We start from the raw sequence: 23,052 nt of genomic DNA, 5'->3' as shown, positions 1-23,052 counted from the left end.
CTCCCATTGACTTCCTGTCCCATCTTAACTGAAGGTCAGTTCAGTGAGACATCCCAGCTGAGTCAGAACTAAAATAAGAATGTAATTTAGAGCCAGAAAGTTGGGTGCTGATGGCCACTCCAGCCATATAAGGTGCCCATGGATTCACTGAGGGATTTCCCTGGTAAGCTGGACGTTCTTTTAGTCAACACTCTTAGCTAAAAATACTGTTCTGTATTTGAAATAAAAGCCTTTCTCAAATTCATCTATTTTGGTCAGGACACAATGTATCATTTTAAAAAGATGTTTGGGGTGAGAATATGTGTTAGTGGGTCACCATACGAGTAACAGGGAGAAATGATTTAGATAATGGAGGAGCTGCTACAGAGACATTTTCCAGTGAGGATGTTTAAAAAATCAGAGAAAAATTGCCTAACCTATGAAAGAGGATTTTAAGAAAGTTTTTTCAGTTGACCAAACACTCTGCTTACTGAGCAACCATGGGGATCTAGCGAGAGAAAGTTTATTAGAAAGCTTATAGGTTTCAGACTGCAGTGATGATATCTTGTTAAGAGAGTTCTCTTTACTGACAAGAAAATGTCACGCTGAAGTACATACTGATGCTACACTGAGTTGTCTTGGGTTTCTGGGGATGGTGGTGGCTTACCAGCACCTCCGTAGCTCTGTTGTATAGCAACTTTTCACAAAAGGGCCACTTTGATTATTGCCTACTAAGAGGGTGCTTGATATGAAGACTCCATGGAAATTTTCACACTAAAGGGCTCATGGTGTTCTTGAGAGAAGAACCATCTTTGCAGTGTAGAAAACAATGTGGAATCGACTGAAATCTTACCCACTTGAGCACTTGTACATGCTAAACAATTTAGTACAGGCTAGAATGCTCACAGGAGGCTTCTTAGAGAAGACCTTGAATAGAAATTTGAGGACTGGGCAAGTTTTGGATAAGCAGAAAGCAGGGGAAAAGGGGGCAGTAGTATTCATCCAAAGAACTTTATGTCCTTTCAGGTTTGTGTCTTTTTATGTCCAGTACTAGGTATGTTTGATACTATTAAAGATAATTCTGAACAATCACTATGCAACAGTCTTGCCCTTATTTACAATCATGTGTATATATGTATTTTACAAGGAATAGAGATCAACATATTGCAGTGCTTCTCTCTAGATGGCAGGTCTTCTAGATGAGTGGGTCTTCTGTGCCTTTTATAAATGTTCTGTAACAAGCTATGTTGCTTAGGGGCTGATGGGGGTGGAGAAATTCAACTTGCCAAACAAAACAGTGCAACCCAGTGATCCTGTCTCAGAGTGCTCACACTTCCATACACATGGGGCTTCCGGAAGCTGAGGTTGCTCGTTCACGTCCTTTGTTAGTTTTCTGTTATTACTGATTTTGCCTTGTTGCCACATCTTCTGCCACTTTCCCGATCTAGTTTTGAATTTTTTTTAATGTTCGTTTATTTTTTGAGAGAGAGACAGAGTGTGAGCAGGAGAGCAGAGTGTGAGCAGCAGAAAGAAAGGGAGACAGAATTTGAAAGAAACAGGGAGACAGAAGCAGGCTCCAGGCTCTGAGCTGTCCGCACAGAGCCTGATGTGGGGCTCGAACTCACAAAGTAGAAGATCATGACCTGAGCCGAAGTCGGACACTCAGCTGACTAAGCCACTCTGGTGTTCCCTCTCCCAGATCTAGTTTTGTATCTTTCCTTCTCTAGTGGGTTGCTCTGTGGGATGGGAGTGTCATCATTACTGCAAAGACAGGGTGGCTGGATGCAGGCAGCATGTCAGCACTGTTACATCTGTACCCAAGAGAGAAGGGTGTCACGAACTGTCTTGAACTCTGTTGGTTTTTCTCTGCACGTGGTCCAGAATGTCTCTTAATAAAGTAGACCTGTCAGCATCAGAGTGTAAGGGTTAAATTGTAGTGTAGGGCTAACTCATAGCTTGAGAGATAACAGCTTTATGTTGACACTGTAGCTTGAAAAATAACAGCTTTGTTCTGACCCTGAAGGTCAAGAGATAACAGCCTTGCTTTACTCTTGTAAATTACTCTTGGTACTCTGGAAAATCTACTCTTGTAAATCAGGCTTCACCAACAAAGGAAACAAAAGTTCACAGAAAAGAGCATCAGGGCAAGGTCAAGGAGATCCACTGGTTGCAACTTAGGGGCAGAAAGTCTAAAATAGTCACCTCATCCGGCAACCGTTTCTGACTCATCTGGGAACTGTTTCTCTGTTCTATTCCCAGGTAATGATAAAACTGTGTGATCGGCTTTAAAAACTCTGTACCCTGGCTGTTCGGGGCCGCACTCTGATCAAGAGTGTTGGTCCTGATTGGTTGGCCTTGCCTCTCATTGCAATAAACTTTGTTGTGACTGTCACTGGTGCCTGTAGCATTCTGTTTCAGGAGTCGTGTGGATGCAACAAGAGTGTCATGGAGAAAGGGGAGAACACTGTGAGTTCTCATTCCTGCATCTTCCCCAGGCTCCCTGTGTCCTCTACATGCTGAAGTTTGTGGATGGGTTGGTTGGGTAACGTTGGAAAACTTCTAGAGATTGTCCAGAGAGAAGTACTTCCCAAGAAGTAGTCCACTAAGTAGGTTGTTAATACTTATTAAATTTGTTAAGATTGAGAAACTGAACTATAATTTGCGATAATTTGTGCCTGTTGCAGGCAGAGTATTTCTGAGCTGCAGAGCACCTTTGGGACCTGTCTTGTGCCACAGAATCCTCAGGGTATGGAGGAGAGCCTGTGGCAGCTGTCTGCCTGATGGCTCCTGAGTAGTTGATTCCTCTGTTGTGGGCTTCAAGAATAAAACCAGGGCCCTTCCAGACACCAGAGAAAGAATTTTTACCTCACCCACTTTCACTGGAAACAGTGTATTTTTTGATTTTAGGACTGAAAGTGTGCCTGCTAGTGTGCTTCTTGGAAATTTTCAACCAGAGACTGTTTCACTCATTTTCCTTTACAGGGATATAAATACACTTCTTCAAATATCACAACATTTGGGGTGCTCTAAATCTTCTGTCTTCAACAGCACAGAGCTCTTTTAGGTGAATTTCATTTCAGACGGTGTTACAATCACATGCAAATAGCTTTCTCTTCTGGAGTCCCAGCCTCAGGATCTCTGCTGGACTGCTCTGAGTACTTGGGATGAGCAGGAGGTCCTTTAAGTCTGTTCTTTCCTCCTGGTAGGTGATAACAGTGTTCACTTAGTCTCTTCAGTTCTTTCTAAGTACAGTAACAAAGCTAAAGATGTTCTCTGCTTTGATTGTAATAATCAGTAATCAGCACCTGTGCGGGCAGGTAACAACGCCTTTCTTCTTTGAAGTTAGTTGAAAACACATCTTATTTCTTTCTCACTCTCTTGCCCCTGTTGTAATAAATGCTCTCTTTTTGCTTGTGCAATTCAGAATTAGGAAACAATTTTAACAGACAAGAAAAATGCTATGTTAATTGCAACTCCTGTATCCTTTCTGGCCAGCCGACCTTTGTCTCTTTCCTCATTGACTGTTGAAAGAAAACACAGTGCATTTGTCCTGGTCTCTGGGAAATGAGAAAGAACTTTCCAGCTCCATTATCTTCACTTGCATGTCACGATTGTTGTGTTTTTAATAGTAGGGGGAAAATCAGATTAAATTTTCCATTTAAGTAGAATAGAGAATCACAGTGAAAATAATTCATTTCGTCATATGGTAACTTAACCAGGCTGTCTCAACAATTTCAATACCCCAGTATTCATGGAAGCCTTTTTTGTTTTGTTTTGCTTTTGTTTTTAACGTTTATTCACTTTTGAGAGATGGAGAGACAGAGAGAGAGACTGAGAGTGCTAGCGAACATGAGTCCAGGAGGGGCAAAGAGAGAGGGAAACACAGAATCCGAAGCAGGCTCCAGGCTCTGAGCTGTCAGCACAGAGCCCGACTTGGGACTCAAACTCACGAACCGCGAGATCATGACCTGAGCTTAAGTCAGACACTTAACTGACTGAGCCACCCATGCACCCCAACATGGAAGCCTTTGATTAAAGTTGAAGAAGCTACATTCTAGGAGTTGTTATTTCCAAGTGTTTGGTTAGCCATCCACATCTTCACATCTGTCTATGGAATGGTGTAAAACATGTAAATAGCACTGCCTTTTTTTTTCTGTATTCAAGTCCTGTGTTTTAGAAGCAATTGGTCAAAATGTTCAGCTTCAATTTTAAAAACCACATAGATGAGCTACGTATCTGGTAGTGATATACATAGTTCAATTGTTGCTATCTGAGAGAATTTTAATTTTAAAATGCCAGTTATTAAAAAGTTGGTGTTTAATTCTGGCAACCATGCTCATGATTGTATCTAGGATTTAAGTAGTTGAGCTCCTGGATGTAGCTACAATATTTTTGTGTGATGTCCCTCAGTCAGTTATTTATCTCGGGCTAGGCAGTATGTCAGGGGTGGAGTTTGGGCTGAAATCATGGAGCTCGCTGGACTGGTAGGGTCTGAAGCACGGCAGCACTCTTTACTGAACACTGGAGTGGTCAGCTTAACATAAGATATGTTGTGTGTAGTTTAGCATCTAACAGACTGTTACATGCACTCCACCAGGGTTCTAGATCCTACCTGCTGTGGTCTGAATGTTCATGTCCCCTCAAAATTCATATGCCAAAATCCTAACCCCCAAAGGTGATGGTATTGGTGGGTGGGGCTTTTAGGAGGTGCTTCGGTCATGAGGGTGGAGCCTTCATGAATGGGATTAGTGCCCTTAAAAAAGAGGTCTCACAGAGCTCCCCAGCCCTAGCCACCATGTAAGAACACCGGTGAGAGGATATGAACGAGGAAGAGGGGAGGAGGGCTCTTACCAGAACCTGAACATGCTGGCACCTTGACCTTGTACTTTGAGCCTCTAACACTGTCAGAAATAAATTTCTGCTGTTTATAAGCCACCCAGTCTGTGGTATTTTGTTATAGCAGCCCAAATGGACAAAAACACAGCACAGTAGATCGCTCACAGATGATCAAAAAATGTTGAGTGTAGGAAATATGAGTCTGTCTACTCTGGATGGATTTAAGGGATGTTTAGGGTTCAGACATGTCCTGTAGGGTCTCCCATAGACCGTAGTCATAGTCCATAGGCCATAGTCAGGTTATAGAACCTTTTGGGAAGAACCCTTAAGGAATCATGGGCCTCAGGAAACCCTAGTTCTTCAGCAGAAGCCACCTAACAGGCCCACTATTCAGACAAAACTGGCTTTTGGGTATTTTTTTTAAACAGCCTCCTGCCCTGTTTCAAAGACTATTTTGATGCCACTGAGGTGGCAGTAGTACTTTCCATCAAAAGCATTCAGGTAAATATTTTTCTCATTGTTACAAACACAATCTAAAAAGATTGTTTGCATTTCTTAGACATTATTAAGTGCCAAAAATGGATTAAAAGTAACAAAATGCCTGGATATAAAACTTAAGCAGTGGTGTTTATTTGGCCTGAAATGACCTCCATGTCCTCTTGGAAAAATAACCATGCATTTCTCTTAGCTGTGTTCTGTTCTGTTATTAGCTTATAGCTGGAAAAGAAGTGATTGACCAGCCGATTCCCCTTTGCAGTCCTTTTGGGTGAATAGTACCACCTGACCTTGCAGTGGCCTCATAGTTACTGATCCTTACTCAGATACAGGGGTGCACAGACAGCCCTTTTCACTCAGCATCTCCTTATATGCTTGAATAATGGAGAATCCATGGATATCCATATATCGTTTGCCTAAGGACATTGTATACTCATAGAAACAGGCTGTGACTTGTATTCACTTGTTTATTCATTTGGCAGGCACTTCTCAGATACCCCTTAGGCCTGTTGCATTGTGAGCACATAGGAAAAGTTCCATATGTTCAGACATGATGTAAAATAATGAGGATAAGCAAACAGTAGAATAATGTGAGCAATTCCTTTTTAAGAGCAACAGACCTTAATGGAAAAGCTGCTAAAGGAAGAGTAGCCCATTGCCACTAGCCCCTACAAACCAGACCTCATTCACACTTTCGGGGGCAGGCACGCTAAGCCTTCCTGGTTGGCTTTGACCCTCACTGTGTCACTTCCTTTGTTGCTTCAGTAGAAGTAACATGTATAAGGTTCAGGGAATTTCTATGCAAGAATCAACTGGTCAGAGTCTTTTCCTCCCAGGGACAGGCTCATAGAAAGGAGATGTGGGATAGATCATTGGCTCTGTCCTGCTCCATGTTTTCCTTCTTTAAAACTTCAGCCTCCCTTCTCCCTTGCAGCTGTCAGTTCAGATATTCCTTGGTGATAAAAGAAAGGAAAGGAGGAAAGAATGAGATGTGGCAAAACTGTAAACAAAGAGACAGAGCCACAAGTCTCTCAGCATCCATTTAAATAGTCATACTGATTGATTAAATAGTTTAAAAATATTAACATTGTACATGATACCTTTGATCATAAAACTGACTCATACTAAGGTGACTTCTATTAAAGTTTGGATTTACTGTTTGGGTATTTGCTATGTGCCAAGCACCCTCATTAACATAGTCCCAGCTGGAAGTAGAGGAAACCAGAAAAAATAGAAGGTTTCCTACCTGCTTTACCTTAACACGGTATTTTTTAGATAGCATAATTTGAAGAGATAAGGGAAGTTTTACTAAATTTCCAGCACTAATCTGATTTAGCAGAAAGACACCATGGAACTGACTTAGTTGAAGGTGTGGAGCAATTATTAATTAAATTATCAATTAATAATTATTTAATTATATTAATAATTATAATCACTGTAGTTGTCATTTTATATATCTCTATAGTCTTTGAATTTTTTTCCCAAATACATGTATTATTTTTCCCTTCTTGTCAATACAGTTATCTGGTAGACTGAAATTTGACTTATTTTTTGTGCTTATCTGCACATATATATATATATGTGTATATATATATATATATATATACACATATATATATATATACACATATATATATATATATATATATATATAGACTTACTACATATACATAATAAAAAGTTATACCTGCACACCTGTTAGAACAGCTACAACTAAAAATAATGGTAGCACCGGGGCACCTGGGTGGCTCATTCAGTTAAGCGTCTTGGCTCAGGTCATTTTCTTACAGTTTGTGAGTTTGAGCCCAACATCGGGCTCTGTGCTGACAGCATGTAGCCTGCTTGGGATTCTGCCTCTTCCTGTCTCTCTGCCCCTACTCCTCAAAATAAATAAACTTAAAAAATAATAATAATGGTAGCACCAAATACTGGTGAAGATGTGGAGAAATTGACTCTCTCGTATATTGCTGAGTTAAAGTGCTATAACCACTCTAAGAAAATAGTTTGGGGAGGGTACTGGATGGCTCAGTCAGTTAAGTGTCGAACTCTCGATTTCGGCTCATGATCTCACAGTTCGTGCGTGAGACTGAGCCCACATCAGGCTCTGCGCTAACAGCGCTGAGCCTGCTTGGACCGTCTCTCTCTGCCCCTCCCCTGTAAATTAGGTAGGTAGGTAGGTAGGTAGGTAGGTAGATAGATATAGATAGATAGATGGATAGATACAAACAATAGTTTGGAAGTTTCTTAAACATATTGAATGTACATTTATCGTATAACTCAGCAATTCCACCCTTGGACATTTATCCCAGAGATATGAAAATGTTTATTCACACAGGAACTGATATAGCTTTATTTACAGTAGCCCAAAACTTGTATTCACTTGTTTATTCATTTGGCAGGCACTTCTCAGATACCCCTTAGGCCTGTTGCATTGTGAGCACATAGGAAAAGTTCCATATGTTCAGACATGATGTCTGAACCTTCACTGGGTGAATGGTTAAACAAACTATGGTATGTCCATACCATGGACAGCAATAAAAAGTTACACACTGTTGATATATATTAACAACTTGGATCGATATTATGCTGAGTACAAAAAGCCAGCCTTTGAAAGGTTACATACTATTATGATTCCATGGAGCTGTCTTAGTTTGGTTGGCTATGACAAAAATATCATAGACTGTATGGCTTAAACAACAAATATTTATTTCCCAAGGGTCTGGAGGCTGCGAAGTTCAAGATCAAGGTACCAACAGATCCAGTGTCTGGTGAGGATCCACAATTTTTTTTTTAATGTTTATTTATTTTTGAGAGACAAAGAGAGCTTAAGTTGGGGAGGAGCAGACAGAGAGGGAGATACAGAATCTGAAGCAGGCTCCAGGCTCTGAGCTGTCAGCAGAGCCTGACACTGGGTTTGAACTCACGAACCATGAGATCATGACCTGAGCCAAAGTCAGATGCTCAACCGACTGAGCCATCCACATTTTGCTACCTTTGGCTATATCCTCACATGGCAGATAGAGAATGATCTGTGTCTCTTCCTCTTCTTAAAGGATGTTAATCCCATAATGAGGGATTAATGCTCTGCTCTTGACCTAATTTAATCCTAATTACCTCCCAAAGGTCCCACCTCCAAATACCTACATTTGGGATTAGGCTTTCAACATATGAATTTTGGAGGGACACAAACATTCAGTCCATAGCAGTAACATTCTCCAAATTATAATGACATAAATGAAAAACAGACTAGTGGTTCCCAAGGGCTAAGAGATGGCAAAGTGTGGAGAAGGTGAGTGTGACTATCAGAGATCATATGAAAGAGATCTTTGTGGTGACAGTATTGTGCTGTATCTTGATTAGGGGCAGTGCCAAGGTGGTAAAATGACATATATGTAATGTATATACACACCTTGTGTTAATGTCAGATTCCTGGTTTTGACATTGGACTGTAATCACATAAAGTAACCATTGGAGAAACTACGTAAAGGGTATGAAGAACTTCTCTGTACAATTTTTATAACTTCCTGTGACTATAATTATTTCAAAATAAAAAGTTAGAACTTGATGGCAGATCTTCCACATTATCTTTAATTCCTTAGCAGGTAAGAGTCTTCATTGTGTCTGTTCATGAACCGAATAGTGTGTGTTCACTATTAGCTTTTTTTCATAGTTCTGCTTTTCTGTCTAGTAAATATAAGATTAATTCTTATGAAGTTAATAAGATAGTTACATTTTTAGATCTTCTGACTCAAAGTGTTTAGCAGACTGGTAGCTAAATTGCTGTCTCACTGTTTTCATGGTTTGCCAGATGAATTAGATGGATTATTAACCCTAGTTCATTCAACAAATAATTACACACACCTGCCAAGTGGTGGCTTCTCTTGATGATGCTGGGGCATAGGCATGAACAAAACAAAGTTCCTACATTCCTGGAGGTTACATTTCTAGCATGTGAAGTGAGATGAAAAGAACATAGAAAACTTATCCTCAGATCCCCTGGAAACTGAACTGAAGGAAAGGGAAATCTCTAGGACCTACTTCAGCGTCCTGCCCTTAGGTTGGTATCGCCAATAGCATTACCTCAGTGGGCAGAATATTTGGATTTAATGATGTTTCTGGTAGGAAAATGAACATGATTTGCAATCATTGTACCTAGTATGGATTAAGAGCTGTAAGCATATTGTAAACAAAACAAACAAATAGCGCCTAATATCTTCTTTCCTTAAGACATAGACAAATGTATCAGTTACTGGAAACACCCATACAGTATAGATTTTATTTTATTTCATTTAAAAAAATTTTTGTTTGCTTATTTTTGAGAGAGAGAGAGCAAGAGAGCAAGCAGAGGAGGGGCAGAGAGAGAGGGAGAGAGAAAATCCCAAGCAGGCTCCACACTCAGCACAGACCCCAACGCAGGGCTCCATCCCACAACAGTGAGATCATGACCTGAGCCAGTATAAAGAGTCAGATGCTCAACCGAACGAGCCACCCAGGTGCCCCTGTTTAAAAAAATTTTTTTGGCTTAGTAGGTTAAGCATCCAGCTCTTGATTTCCGCTCAGGTCATGATCTCATGGTTTGTGAGATTGAGGCCACTGAGAGTGCAGAGACTGCTTGGGATTCTCTCTCTCCTTGTCTCTCTGCCCCTCCCCCATTCCCCCCACTCCTAAAATAAAAACATGAACAAAAATTTTTTTAAATTTGTTATATAACTGTCCTATATTTTATGCAAGAAGTTTTATAGTTTTAGCTTATGTATTTTGGTTTTGGTATGTGTATGTGTGTATATATATATTTTTTGATGAAGTATAGTTGACACTATTATATTAGTTCTGGGTGTACAGCATCATGATTTTACAACTCTATAAGCTGTGCTATGCTCACCACAAGCATAGCTACCATTTGTTACCATATAAGGCTATTATAATACCACTGACTATATTCCCTGTGTCATAGCTTTTATCCCTGTGACTTACTTGTCCCATAACTGGAAGCCTGTACCTCCCACTCCTCTTCACCTTTTTTACCCATTCCCCCCCCCCAACAACACTTCACCTTTTTTACCCATCCCCCCCCCCCCCCCCCCATTTAGCAACCATCAGTTCTCTATATTTATGGGTCTGTTTCTGCTTTTGTTTCTTTGTTCATTTGTTTTGTTTGGCTTTAGATTCCACTTATAAATGACATTATATAGTATTTCTCTTTCCCTGACTTATTTCACTTAGCATAATACCCCCTAGGTCCATCCAGGTTGTTGCAAATGGCAAGATCTCATTCTTTTTTATGGCTGAGTAATATTCCACTGTATGTATATGTATATGTATGTGTATATATACCACATCTTTTTTTTTTTTTTTTTTATACCACATCTTCTTTATCCATTCATCTGTCAGTGGACACTTAGGATATGTCCATATCTTGGCTACTGTAAATAATGCTGCAGTGAACATAGGTGTGCATATGTCTTTTCAAATTAGTGTTTGTGTCTTTTGTTTTAGCCATTTCTGACAGGTATGAGGTGATACTGTGATTTTGATTTGCCTTTCCCTTATTATTAGTGATGTTGAGACCTTTTCATGTGTCTGTTGGCCACAGGAATAGATTTTGTGTAGAGGTAAAAAACAGAAACATTGGAGGCAGATGTCTGGATTTGAATTTGGGATCTTCCACTTGCTAGCTGTGTGACTTTAAGCAGGTCTCTTAAGCTAAGAAGGTGATTCTTATTTATTATTTATGCAGGAAAAATTAACTCTGAACGCTAGTTGTAAATTGGCAAAGTGGAAGGATTATCGTTGAGAACACAGTGGCAGTGGGGCCCCCTTCCTACTTTTTGACCATTAAGCCATTGTCTAGAATCTTTTCCCTGAGGAGGGCAAATCCCCATGTTTGTGGACTTGGTCCCAGTAAACTGAGATAGAAAAGTTTAAAGATAATTAAAATAAAGATTGATTTTTAGGAGTGTCTTAGATAAAGTAGAAATGTAAATAGAAGATAATCAGGTTAAGAGGGAAGAAGTATTCTGGGCAGGAGGCATGGTTCCCCTCTTTCTATTGTGCTACCCCTAATTCAGTGGCATTGTGTTTCTGGTCTCAGAGTCAGTGTGTGTGTGTGTGTGTGTGTGTGTGTGTGTGTGTGTGTGTGTGTTCATGCCTGCTGCCTCCTCTATTCTACGTGGTCGTGATAAAGTTAAAAAACTTTACATGTTTTATATATGTTAAACCATGAGGCTGTTTCTTTCCTCTTTAAAAATGGTGAGTCTTGGGATGCCTGCGTGGCTCAGTTGGTTAAGCGTCCGACTCTTGATATCAGCTGTCTTGATCTCAGAGTCATGAGTTCAAGCCCTGCACTGGGCTCAGCACTGGGTGTGGAGCCTACTTAAAAAAAAATGGTGAGTCTCTTACTCCATCAGCCACAGGCTTGGGGTCTGAGCAGGATCCATAGCCCCACAGCCTTTAAATTTCTGACCTGTGCTCTGAGATCATTCATTGGGTTTCAAAGTGGGAAGACTAGATCTCATTTTCTGCTTCTGTCTCATTTTGTGCTCACTACTTAAATCTTTTGTAGTTAACTTATTTTGCTCTCCAGTGAATATGTTTAACTATTTTCTGACATGGTAGTTGACAACATAGGCTCTAGAATAAGGTTACTTAGATTTAAATCTTGACTCTCCCATGTATTTAATTATTCAGCCTCCTTACACCTCAGTTCCTCATCTGTAAATAATACCTACCTTATAGGGATGTGATAGTACTTACAAATGCTTAGGTAGCATTATTTATTGTTATTATTTGGGAGTCTCAGCTGCATTGTGTCTGTTTGCTGATGCTTTCATGGCTCTCATCTCTAGTGAGACCTCTGTTGGTCAGTGTACCTTTTACCTACTCTCTAGCTTTTCTTTCTCAAGTGGCCCTTGGTACCTTGATTTTGGTGAGAAATCGAGCACCTAGGTCTCAGAGGAATGGGCCTGGAGAAAGATTCTGAGCCCCTCTATTGCCCGTGGCCTTCATCGTCACCCTCCTCATCTGTAGCACTGCTACAAGACAACAGTACTGTAGACTGACTATTGCAGGAATGCCAGCAGCATCCTTAGCCATGATAAAGGCTAGGATTAGCTGGGGGTTTCTAACTAGACTCTAGCGCTTTCCTATTTCTTCTTGTGTCCATTCATTGGACACATCATCCAACTCTTGCTATGTACCAAGTACTAGGATCAATGAAAGTCCAAAGTAGCTCCAAATCTCAGGGACTCACAGACCCCTGGGGGACGGCAACCATGGGTATAGCTGGCAAGCATGCCCTGGGCATTACAACGCCCCATAGAGTGTGCCAGCTGCATTTGGCCTCAGTGGGGAGCTTGTTTAGGAACAGAATATCTGGGGATGTTTTACAAGAAGCACAGTGTTCGTGTGGTTGATGCCTGGTGACAGATTCCCCAGGACACGTGGATGTTTGTTTCTCTCGGACCCTGCCAAGCAGTTCTTCCTTCCATAGCAGTGTTTACAGACACAGTCCATCAGGAAGATTGCTCCAGCAAAGACTGTCACTGCTTTGTAGAATGTTTTCTGGAGCTTCCAGAAATGCCTCAGTAAATCAGGACTGGCACACCAACTGACTGCTTTGCTGCTGGAGCTCTTAACATGAAAGGCTAGGAATGATCCTGGCAAACGCAGGGCTGACGTCTGTGGGAACAGTGGGAGTGACCCTGGCAGGGAAACAGGGGAGGCCTGGAAATTGTTTCTCTGTCCCTGCCTGCTACTCTCTGCCCTGGGTTTGGGGCTCTCAAGCACCCACGGATGGCGTTCCCGGGCAGGGTGTGTCCCTATGTTATCCCAGAGAATGAAGAAATCCCCCAGACAGCTCTTAACAATGTCCACCAGGCTAATGGCAATGAAGACGAGAGGGCTGTGTCCAAACTGCAGCGCAGGCACAGTGACGTAAAGGTCTACAAGGAGTTTTGTGACTTTTATGCGAAATTGTAAGTGTCTTTTCTCCTGGGAGAGGAGCTCCCCTCTTCCAGATCTAGCCATCTTGGGTTTCGAGTTCACTAGCTATTGATGGTTTTATTTCCTCGACTTTTAGCAGGGGCATTCTAGGGTGATGGAGGGGCGGGGGGTGTATTCCAGCAGGCAAGAATCCACCAGATGAAATGCAGAAGTGAACAAAAATGCTGCCTTTAAAGTAATAGTAGTAACATCTTTGTCTTCAATAGGTTCCTGTTAATAGTACATTTTCATTATGTAGTCCAAGAGGGAGATTTAGAGTTTTTGCTGTCAGGATTTATAATAGAAAAATTGTATGCTCTAAAACTTCCTACACATAAGGGGTCAGTTGAGGGGAACAGTAAAAACTGAACTACAGACAGTTAATAAGGATGCACATTTTTGTTAGGTTTAACAAAGCAGTTTGAATCAGGCTAACTGGGTTTAATACTGTCTCAAAGGGACTGAATGAATAAATAAGAATGTTGTGTAACCTGCGTGTGTGTGTGTGTGTGTGTGTGTGTGTGTGTGCGCCATTAACTCTAAAAAGTTAGTCTAATTCATGTCATTAAGTGGATTTTAGCAAACAATAAAAAAAATAGTGCAGAGTAGTATTTAGTATTATTTAGACCAACTCATGTAAAGTCGGAAGCTTCGAATTATTGCAGATTCCCAATTTGTCAATTAAGAGTTAAGGAGAATTTGACTGACCTGATTCTCTATTTCCATGAACCCATTCTGTGTGGTATTGTAACAGATGTCATTGATTTTTCACAACTTATAAAGAGTTCTGTTTAAGTATAATTGGGCAATTATAATTATACTGTAACCAAAATGCTTCATGGACTTTCAAGATGCTTTTTGGATTTACACATTTGTTTTTCATTTTAATACCAGAAAATTTTTTTCCCATACTTTGATCAATAAGACAAAAGAAAAACAAAAAGCTCAATGATGCCAAGTTTTCTGTGTGCAGCTAATTTGTGGAAAAGTGGGTCATTTATGACTGACATAACAATCAGTTATGACTGGCCAGATGTAAAGATACTTCCCAACATATATATTCTTTGTCATCAACACTTCTTAGCATAAATCCCTTTTTGAAAAATCAGCCAAGTAATTATTTCTAGCCTGATGACAGTTATAACTATCATTCATAACTTTTAAAATGTAGAGAGGGAGGCAAACCATAAGAGACTCTGAAATAGAACAAACTGAGGGTTGCTGGAGGGGAAGGGGGTGAGAGGATGTGCCAAATGGGTGATGGGGATTAAGGAGGGCACTTGTTGGGATGAGCACTCAGTGTTGTATGTTTTAAGTGATGAGTCACTGGGTTCTACTCCTGAAACCAATGCTACATGATATGTTAACTAACTTGAATTTAAATTAAATAAATAAGTAAATAAATAAATAAATAAATACCTGAACTAAAAATAATAAAAATAATAAAATAAAATGTAACTTCTATCATAGTAGTGTTAAAGATAAAAACAACTGTAAAAAAAATACACAGGTCACTGTAGGTTCATTAGTTGTAACAAAGTACTACCTCTCTGGTGGGGGTGTTGGTAGCAGGGGAGGCTCGGATGTGGGGGTGAATGGGAACTCTTTACACTTTCTGCTCAGTTTTGCTGTGAACCAGAAACTGCTCTAAAAAATAGTCCATTGAATAAATACTGCCAGAGGGTCAAAAACAGGAGAGGAAAAGGAAATGTAAACAGTTCAGTAGCTGGGTGAGATTATTGGGGCTTTTGTTCTGAAAGTTTCCTCTAAGGTTCTGTTTCCTTATCCTGCTTGTTATTAAAAGGAATACCTCTTCAAAAATACACATTACATTATGGCTAAAACTAGTTTATTTTTCCTGTGTGTGGGAAACTATGTATTTGTTTTTATAATGTGTCAACCTATTTTCTAATTCTATTTGAGTATTTGAATTTGACTATAACCAGTGTTTAGTATAATGAGTAGTAAACAGGTGATAAATGCTTTGGTCTTGGGACTGCTTTACACTCTTAAAAATTGTTGAGGTCCCCCAGGGCTCCTGGGTGGCTCAGTCAGTTAAGCATCGGCTCAGGTCAGGATCTCATGGTTCATGGGTTCAAGCCCCACATCGGGTTCTGTGCTGACAGCTTGGAGCCTGGAGCCTGCTTCAGATTCTGTGTCTCCTTCTCTCTCTGCCCCTCTTCTGTCCATGCTCTATCTCTCTGTCTTGCAAAAATAGGTAAAATGTTTTAAAAAATGAAAAAAAAATTATTGACGTCCCCAAAGAGCTTTTGCTTAGCAATATTTACTGTTTTTGAAAATAAAACTGAGAACAAAATATTTATTAATTTAAAAAACAATAAACCCATTACATGTTAATATTAATAACTATTGATATTAATTTTTATGAAAAATAACTGTTTTCAAATGACAAAAGCTTGGTGGGAAAAATGGCATTGAATTACATTTTTGCAAATCTCATTAGTGACTAAGACAGTTTCTCAGTTCTGATTCTGTGTTTAACCTATTGTAATATGTCGCTAATGTATATAAAGAAAATATGCTTCCCATAGAGATATAGTTGAAAAAGGAAGGGAGTTTTTGAACCCCTAAAAGGGTCACAGTGACCCCTGTACTTTAAGAACCAAGATAATAATGGATCAGGACATTCCAGAATGTTCTGCACTTCCTGCTTTTTAGGAGTTCTTTTAAAATTATAAGGATTGGGTGAACCTTTTGAGGGGGTTGAAAATTAATAATGACACTTTGTCTTTGAGTAGCATCTTCTGGCTTCCAAAGTTACATACTTTTTAAAATTTTATCTTCAAAACGATATTAAGAATTATGGGGGCAGGTGCGGGCTTCCCATCCTTCATCTAGGGACACCTGTGGATTTTGGTCAGGAGAAAGGAGAAACACAAACCTTTCCAAGAGCTTTATTAAAATTGTTGTAATTCATCTAGCTTACGGCAAAACCCAGTAAGAAGGGAATGTGAAGATTTTTCTCCCTAACCAACAGTAATTTTGAAATGACAAAGTAGAAAATTTGTTTTAATGTGATAACTTAGGCTAGGTTTGCCAAGCAGTGAGGCTGCCTGTCTTCCTTTTTTTTTTCTTTTCCTTTTTTTAGATTCTATCTATCTATCTATCTATCTATCTATCTATCTATCGAGAGTGTATGCAAGTTGCATGCAAGCAGGGAAGGTCAGAGAGAAGGGGGAGAGACAATCCCAATCAGGCTACATGATGCTTAGTGCAGAGCCCCATGTGGGGCTCAATCTCACGAACCCATGAGATCATGACTTGAGCCGAAACCAAGTCAGTTACCTAACTGACAGAGCCACCCAGGCGTTCCTTTGTTTTCTTTTTTTGTGATGTTTTAATTTTATATTTAAGCCTATTAAGTAAAGTTGAGTTTTGATGGGTATGCGGTTATGAACATGGTACTTCTGCATGAGGTTAGTTATGGCAAGGCTTCAAAATAGGAATACTGTTCTTTGAAACATTTGGGGCAAGAAGGCAAAGTTATCTTCCACTGGGGTGGGATGGAGGTGAGACAACATATGTGTGAGCCTTTCTGCTAAGGAAACAGCAAAACTTAGAAACTGGCTGGGGACAAGGCAGTTATTAATCTGTAAAATGAAGACTCCTCACCTGCCTCACAGGGTGGTTGTGAAGATTCTGGAGAATGTCAGCAGTATCTTTACCAGGTGGATTGATTCAATATCTGGGTGGTTACAGGCTGCACCAGGGACCTAGACACACAGGTAGAGCTTGTGCTCTGGGTGGGCGTCTGAAAATAAACTTGCCAAATTGTGAAGGACAGTTTGGCCAATGACTGCTCTGGTTAGGGGACATTCCTCACTTCATGGCCTTTTAAAACAAATCAGTTCTTTCTTTTTTTTTTTTTTTTTTAAGTTTATTTAAGTAATCTCTACCCCCAACATGGGGCTTGAACTCACGACCCCACAATCAAGAGTTGCACGCTCCTTCGACTGAGCCAGCCAGATGCCCCCAAATACACAGTGGTTTAATAGGGCCTGGAACCCTTTATAGAGTTCTTCCTATATGCTTCAAGGTACAGTGGAATTACTGCAAGGGAGAGATCGGGTCACTGGGCTCTTCAGTGGTCACTTGACTGCCTAATATGTAAAGCGTGATGGTGTCCCTATCACATATTCTCGGATTTTTGAAATTGATATTATAATCTGGTTGTGATTTTATGAATGGGGGCCCTGGATTCTGGTCCTGTATCTTCCATTAACTACTGAGACTTGTGAAGTTGGATAGGTCATTCCACCTCCCTGAACCTCCCTGTGTCATGTCTATAAGATGATCTTCATAATGGACAATGCTGTGACTTTAAGATACAGCTTATAATGCCAGTGCCCAATACTTGTCTTACTAATGAGATTACAGGACCATGGCACTCTGGCTGATTTTAAGAGCTACTGTAGCAGTTGCCTTCAGCAGGATATAACCAAAGGGATAACCTGTGTCCAGCCTAGGACATGGCATTCAGTTGACATGCAATTTAGATTCTGTTCTCAGAAGGGTGAAAAACTGGCTTTGAGATGGTGACCTGTGGATATTTTAATTAGGCTACTTAGGAAGCTATAACCTTAAGCTCTCTCAAGAGCAACTCTTGACTTTAATCTCTATCCCTAGTTCCTCACAGGTAGCAGGCACCCTCTTATAGTATATTTAGCAAGAGGAATGTCAGCAATATTAAAAACAGATTCCAAGCAAGAGACCCTTTCAGCACCTAAGATGCTAAGACAAAGAGATGGGAACAGTTTGAGTTGAGTACTTAAGACACAAGAAATTGGGCTTTAGGGCTACAATATGATTTTTGTCATCAGATAGAATTTTCTCCTTAGTCCTTTATGTTGTTTAGTCTTAAGTTTAAGAAAAGGTAGATAGTCTGTGACTTCTGTCCTTTGTGTATTACAGCAACATGGCCAATGCCCTGGCCAATGCCACCTGTGAGCGCTGCAAGGGGGGCTTTGCGCCCGCCGAGAAGATAGTAAACAGTAATGGGGAGCTGTACCACGAGCAGTGCTTCGTGTGTGCCCAGTGTTTCCAGCAGTTCCCAGAGGGACTCTTTTATGAGGTGAGTCAGCCTGGACAGAAGCACCATTCCCTTCCCACTCCACCTTGTTTTGAGGCATCCTTCTTCGGTTTAAATTTCAGTATGAAGATGGTGTTGAAGTACCAGGTATTTTGGTACCTGTCAGGTTAGTGATGGCTTCTATGTGGAATGCCCTGACAGACCCACCAACTTGTACTGTTCATTTCACCTTCCTGTGCCAGAACCCTTGGTGCCTTGTGACTCGACCCATCAGATCTGTGCACTTCAGCTCAGCAGACAGAGCCCATTTGTAAGCTTTAGCTGCAGGTTTTCTGATTTGCTTGCCCCCTGCACATACCTTCCTGATTCCTGCCTCTGTCTTTCCCCAACTCAGAGCACCATGAAACATCCTCTCTAAGGCAGGGTATCTGTTACCTACCTTTCAAACAATCAATAGGAGCTTCCATGCATTTATTCTCTAAGAAGGATCTTATTTGGATATTTTGGAGGGATATCCTGTCCATATTAAGCTCTTCTATGTATCTTCTTTTCCAAATTCTTGCTCCTGATTCTCGTGTGTTACCCTGTGGTGTCTACACTTGGATTTCTTCTTACCATTGCTATAAAAGCCCCTACTCACAAAATATGTCTGCTTTTGGGAATAGTCTACAGAGGCCAAGCCCATGTTGTTAACAAAGATGAGAGTGGTTTTGTGTGTGTGTGACCAGTTAGATAGTGCACTTTTACCAGCTTACTCCTTACATATTTATATGTGTGTGTTATTCATATGCATGTCTCTCTGTGATAATATCTGTACATAGAATTATGTTATAGCCAGAGACAGCTGCTCTTTGATTTCTTCTTTGCCTAGCACATTTTTTAATTTCCCTGTTGTAAAAGCCATTCCTGAGGAAGGAAAGGTAATTTTTAATGGTTATTAGTAAGTCAGTTGTTTGCCACTCAGATGGCATTTTCCCATGGAAATAACGCTTCCTGAGAGGGAGGTTCCCAGGCCAGCCTGCAGAAAAGCTATTTACCCCATCATATGCACATGACATGCAGAACTGCCCTGTCTATAGTAACATAACTCTGGGGAAAGCTTTAAGAGTTTTGATTAGAGGGGCACCTGGGAGGAGGGGGGGGGGGGGTTCAGTCGGTTAAGTGTCACGATCTCATGGTTTCATGAGTTCAAGCCCCACATCAGGCTCTGTGCTGACCCTGCAGAGCCTGCTTGGATTCTATCTTTCTCTCTCTCTTCCTCCCCTGCTCGTGCTCTGTCTTTCAAAAAAAAAAAAAAAAGAGTTTTGATTAGAACACATATTTGAGCTCCTGCTGTATCCCAGGAACTATATTCCCCACAATAAAAACCCTAGGAACAGGAAGAGATTCTTGTTTTCTTTTCCTTCATTCTTCCAAACTCCTTCCCTGGGCAGTGGGAATCTCTTTTTCTGTCAAATGTAATGGCTTTGGGCTGGGAACGGCAAGTGACAGTGAGAAGAGGCGTAGTAGGAGGGAAGACCGAGGAGGCAGCTAGAGCAGGGACTGTGCTTCTTGGCATCAGGGTAACAGATCCCTTCCTGAGGTTGTGGGTGAAGCTGCCAGTGGTAATGAGGAGAACGGCAGCTAGATTTCTGAAGAAGAAAAGGAAATCGCTAGGGATCTAGGCAACAGGGAGAGAAAGGGAGCAGGGGCAGGAGGGAGGGCAGTCCTCAGTTGTAGTAAAAGGAAAAGGACCTGCTTCCGTGGTCTTGATGGAACACTCAGGTTCTCAGGTCAGCACAGTGGGGGTGTGCTGGGATTCTGGCTCAGGTCAGCACAGTAGAGGTGTGCCAGGACTCTGGCAAGGAAGGAGGTCACTTAAAGAGAGCCAAGTGTCTGCCTCTTGAGGAAACATGAGTCTTCATACTCTGTCAGTCCCTACCTTACCCCTACTTTTTTTCCCCCCTTGAGGCCCAAAGATGTTGAAGTGTTGCTATAACACAGTAGGTCTGTGATGTGAATGGGATTAGAACCTAGTTTGGTCTCCTAATGTCTAATATGGTATTCTTTCCCATGCGTATTCTTTTCACATATAAGGGTTTTTTTTGTTTGTTTGTTTTTTAAGTCTAGAGAGAGAGCACGAGAGCAGGGGAGGGGAAGGGGCAGGGATGGGCAGAGAGAAAGAATCTTTTGCAGACTCCATGCTCAGCACAGAACCTGATGTGGGGCTTGATCCCATGACGCTGGGATCATGACCTAAAGCCAAACAAATCCAGAGTTGGATGCCCAACCGACTGAGTCACCCAGATGCCCCTCAAATATAGATATTTTTATTGAAATGGTTAGTTATGGCAAAAACCTTAGGAGAGAGTCCAGAGGAGGAAGAGAAAGATCCAAAAGGGAAAGGCAGGGTCAGTTTTTCCAAACATTAATTCAATATTATATGGTCCATTCACCTGGCACTTTGGAATTAATAATTGTTGTCAGGCACTGTCACCTCCTAAGGTCCTGGTTCTGCATCTGTGTTCTGTCAGCTGTCAGGCCACTTGTGCTTAGTCAGAGGGGAGGCTCTGTGAGAGCTTTCAGTGGGACAGAATAAAGCATGACTCACACTTGTCCTCCTGCCCACACCTCACTCCTCTTTACTTCTGGACTATAAATATGCTTCCTGGGTCCATCTGATATTATTCCAGAATGTTATGAATACACAGAACTAGTCTATGAATGGGCTATTGTCCAGCTTAAGGTCCCTTGGGTCCTGAGGAAGATTGCTGTTTTAGCTACACTTAAAATTAAAACCCCTTTTCCAAGGCCAGGGATGTGTAAATCTGCATGTAGAAAATCTGGCCTTTCTTTTTGGTTGAATGATATCCGAGAAAAAGCTATCCAGGGCTTCCAAGAAATAATCTGCATTTTCAGTTATTGAAAAGCAAGCTTAAAAATTTACCTGGCTTGTTTTCCATTTGAGACACAAAGTATGGACTTCAATCTTGGTAATAATAGCAAATGTGTCCTTTCTACTCTACAGCTTTGTATTGCTTTTGTCTTATTATTAAAACATCAACCTTCCCTTATTTCCACCATCCCTAGTCTTTTCTCTGTAGGATTAGTTCTTCCCCTTGAAAATGGGATTCACTTTATACTGTGTAACTTCTGATATTTGGGATCAGATGGCCAGGATGCTCCTCCCTTTGGCCCCAAAGGCAAGTTTACTATTACACTACTGTTTCCTACCCATTCATGAGGATGTTTGTCTGGAGGCAAGCTGATTGAGCTCAGCTATTTCTGGCTCATTTGCAGCTCCTCTTAAGACTGTTTTAGCAGCAACCAGGATTATTACCTGCACTGGCTCCTTTATGCAGGGTGAATTCCAACCCACCAGCTTATGTGGTTCAGTAAGTGAACTTAAAAGTTTGCCATTGAGGCTGTAATCTATCACTGCTAAAAAATATAAGGTCTGTCTCAGTGCTTCTTGTGCTCCATAGCTTGTCATCAATGACTGCTGTACCTGGGATGTTTTTATTTACAAGACCACATTAGTCATGTTTTCAGGCCACTCACACCTGTCTCATTTAAGTTGTCTTCTCTGACTACACACAGCACTTTGTTTATACCTTTAGTAAAGATGGCATTTCACAATTTATTACATTAAATACCTCGGGTGCAAGGACTGTTCTCATTGATTCAGTATCTCTATAGTTTGTTATGCAGTATTTGATGACTACTAGGTGCTTAATAAATACAATGGTATGTATACAGTACTTGGATTGTACAGATGGCAAGATAAAATGCTAAGATTCCCACTAGGACCCAGGGAACACATTTTCTAATATAAACATTGCAGGCTACCCTTCAAAGTCTTTACTCATTTACCTATTGCTCATTTCATGAACATTGTCCAGAGTGGTGGATGAAAGAAATGTATTCTTATGTAAAAATAGGAAATTTCAGTTTTGGGTAGAACCCTGAGTAAAATGCCTAGTCATGATGTATTTTCACTACCATAGGTGGACCACTGATTTGGTATATTGGTTCAGGCCAATGTGGTGTTCTTGAATAAACTTAGTTGTTATTTAAAACCTGCAGAAAAGTTGAAAGAATAATACAGTGAATATCATGTATCCTTATGCATCTCACACACATACCCACAACACCCATCTTCTGCCAAATTGTTTGGGAATAATTTCCAGACATGTAACACTAAATGAAGTTACTTTAAATTTTTGTGTTTTTTGGGGGAGGAGGTACAACAGAAGAATCATAGTTAAGAGATGATTTTTGGGATACTGGCCTTAACAAAATGTTCTATTATTGACTGACATGTTGTATCTAGTTGGGATTGAAAGGGTATTGAAAGGGATATAGAAAGGGTAAAGTAGTGACTTTGCGGTGGCAAAACCTAGCAGATACTATCTTTTTTTTTTTTAACGTTTATTCATTTTTGAAAGATAGAGACAGAGCGTGAGTGGGGCAGGGTTAGAGAGACAGAGAGAGGGAGACACAGAATCCAAAGCAGGCTCCAGGCTCTGAGCTGCCAGCACAGAGCCTGATGTGGGGCTCGAATTCGCGGACCATGAGATCATGACTTGAACCTACGACAGGCGCTTAACTGACTGAGCCACCTAGGTGCCCCTGGCAGATACCATCTTTTTTTTTTTTTTTTTAATGTTTTTTTATTTTTGAGAGAGAAACAGAGTGCGAGCAGGGGAGGGGCAGAGAGAGAAGGAGACACA

The 23,052-nt window shown here is 40.8% G+C and overlaps 1 protein-coding gene across 6 annotated transcripts in view; it reads left to right on the top strand.

The window, feature by feature from the left end:
* LIMS1 (LIM zinc finger domain containing 1) overlaps positions 1 to 23,052 on the top strand; it is a 156,455-nt gene that overhangs the window by 112,115 nt on the left and 21,288 nt on the right. For 3 of the 6 annotated variants that reach the window (XM_042931839.1, XM_042931840.1, XM_042931838.1), the window contains exon 2: positions 18,223 to 18,382. In XM_042931839.1, the coding sequence (XP_042787773.1) occupies positions 18,223 to 18,382 (160 nt within the window). Of the gene's footprint in view, positions 1 to 8,044; positions 8,079 to 12,080; positions 13,284 to 18,222; positions 18,383 to 23,052 lie in introns of those variants that run through there. The other 3 variants (XM_042931841.1, XM_042931842.1, XM_042931837.1) reach the window with 3 other exon arrangements.

Source organism: Panthera leo, chromosome A3 (genome assembly GCF_018350215.1).
Source record: "Panthera leo isolate Ple1 chromosome A3, P.leo_Ple1_pat1.1, whole genome shotgun sequence".
NCBI classification, from domain to species: Eukaryota; Metazoa; Chordata; class Mammalia; order Carnivora; family Felidae; genus Panthera; species Panthera leo.
This window is presented reverse-complemented; position numbering and strand designations above follow the sequence as displayed.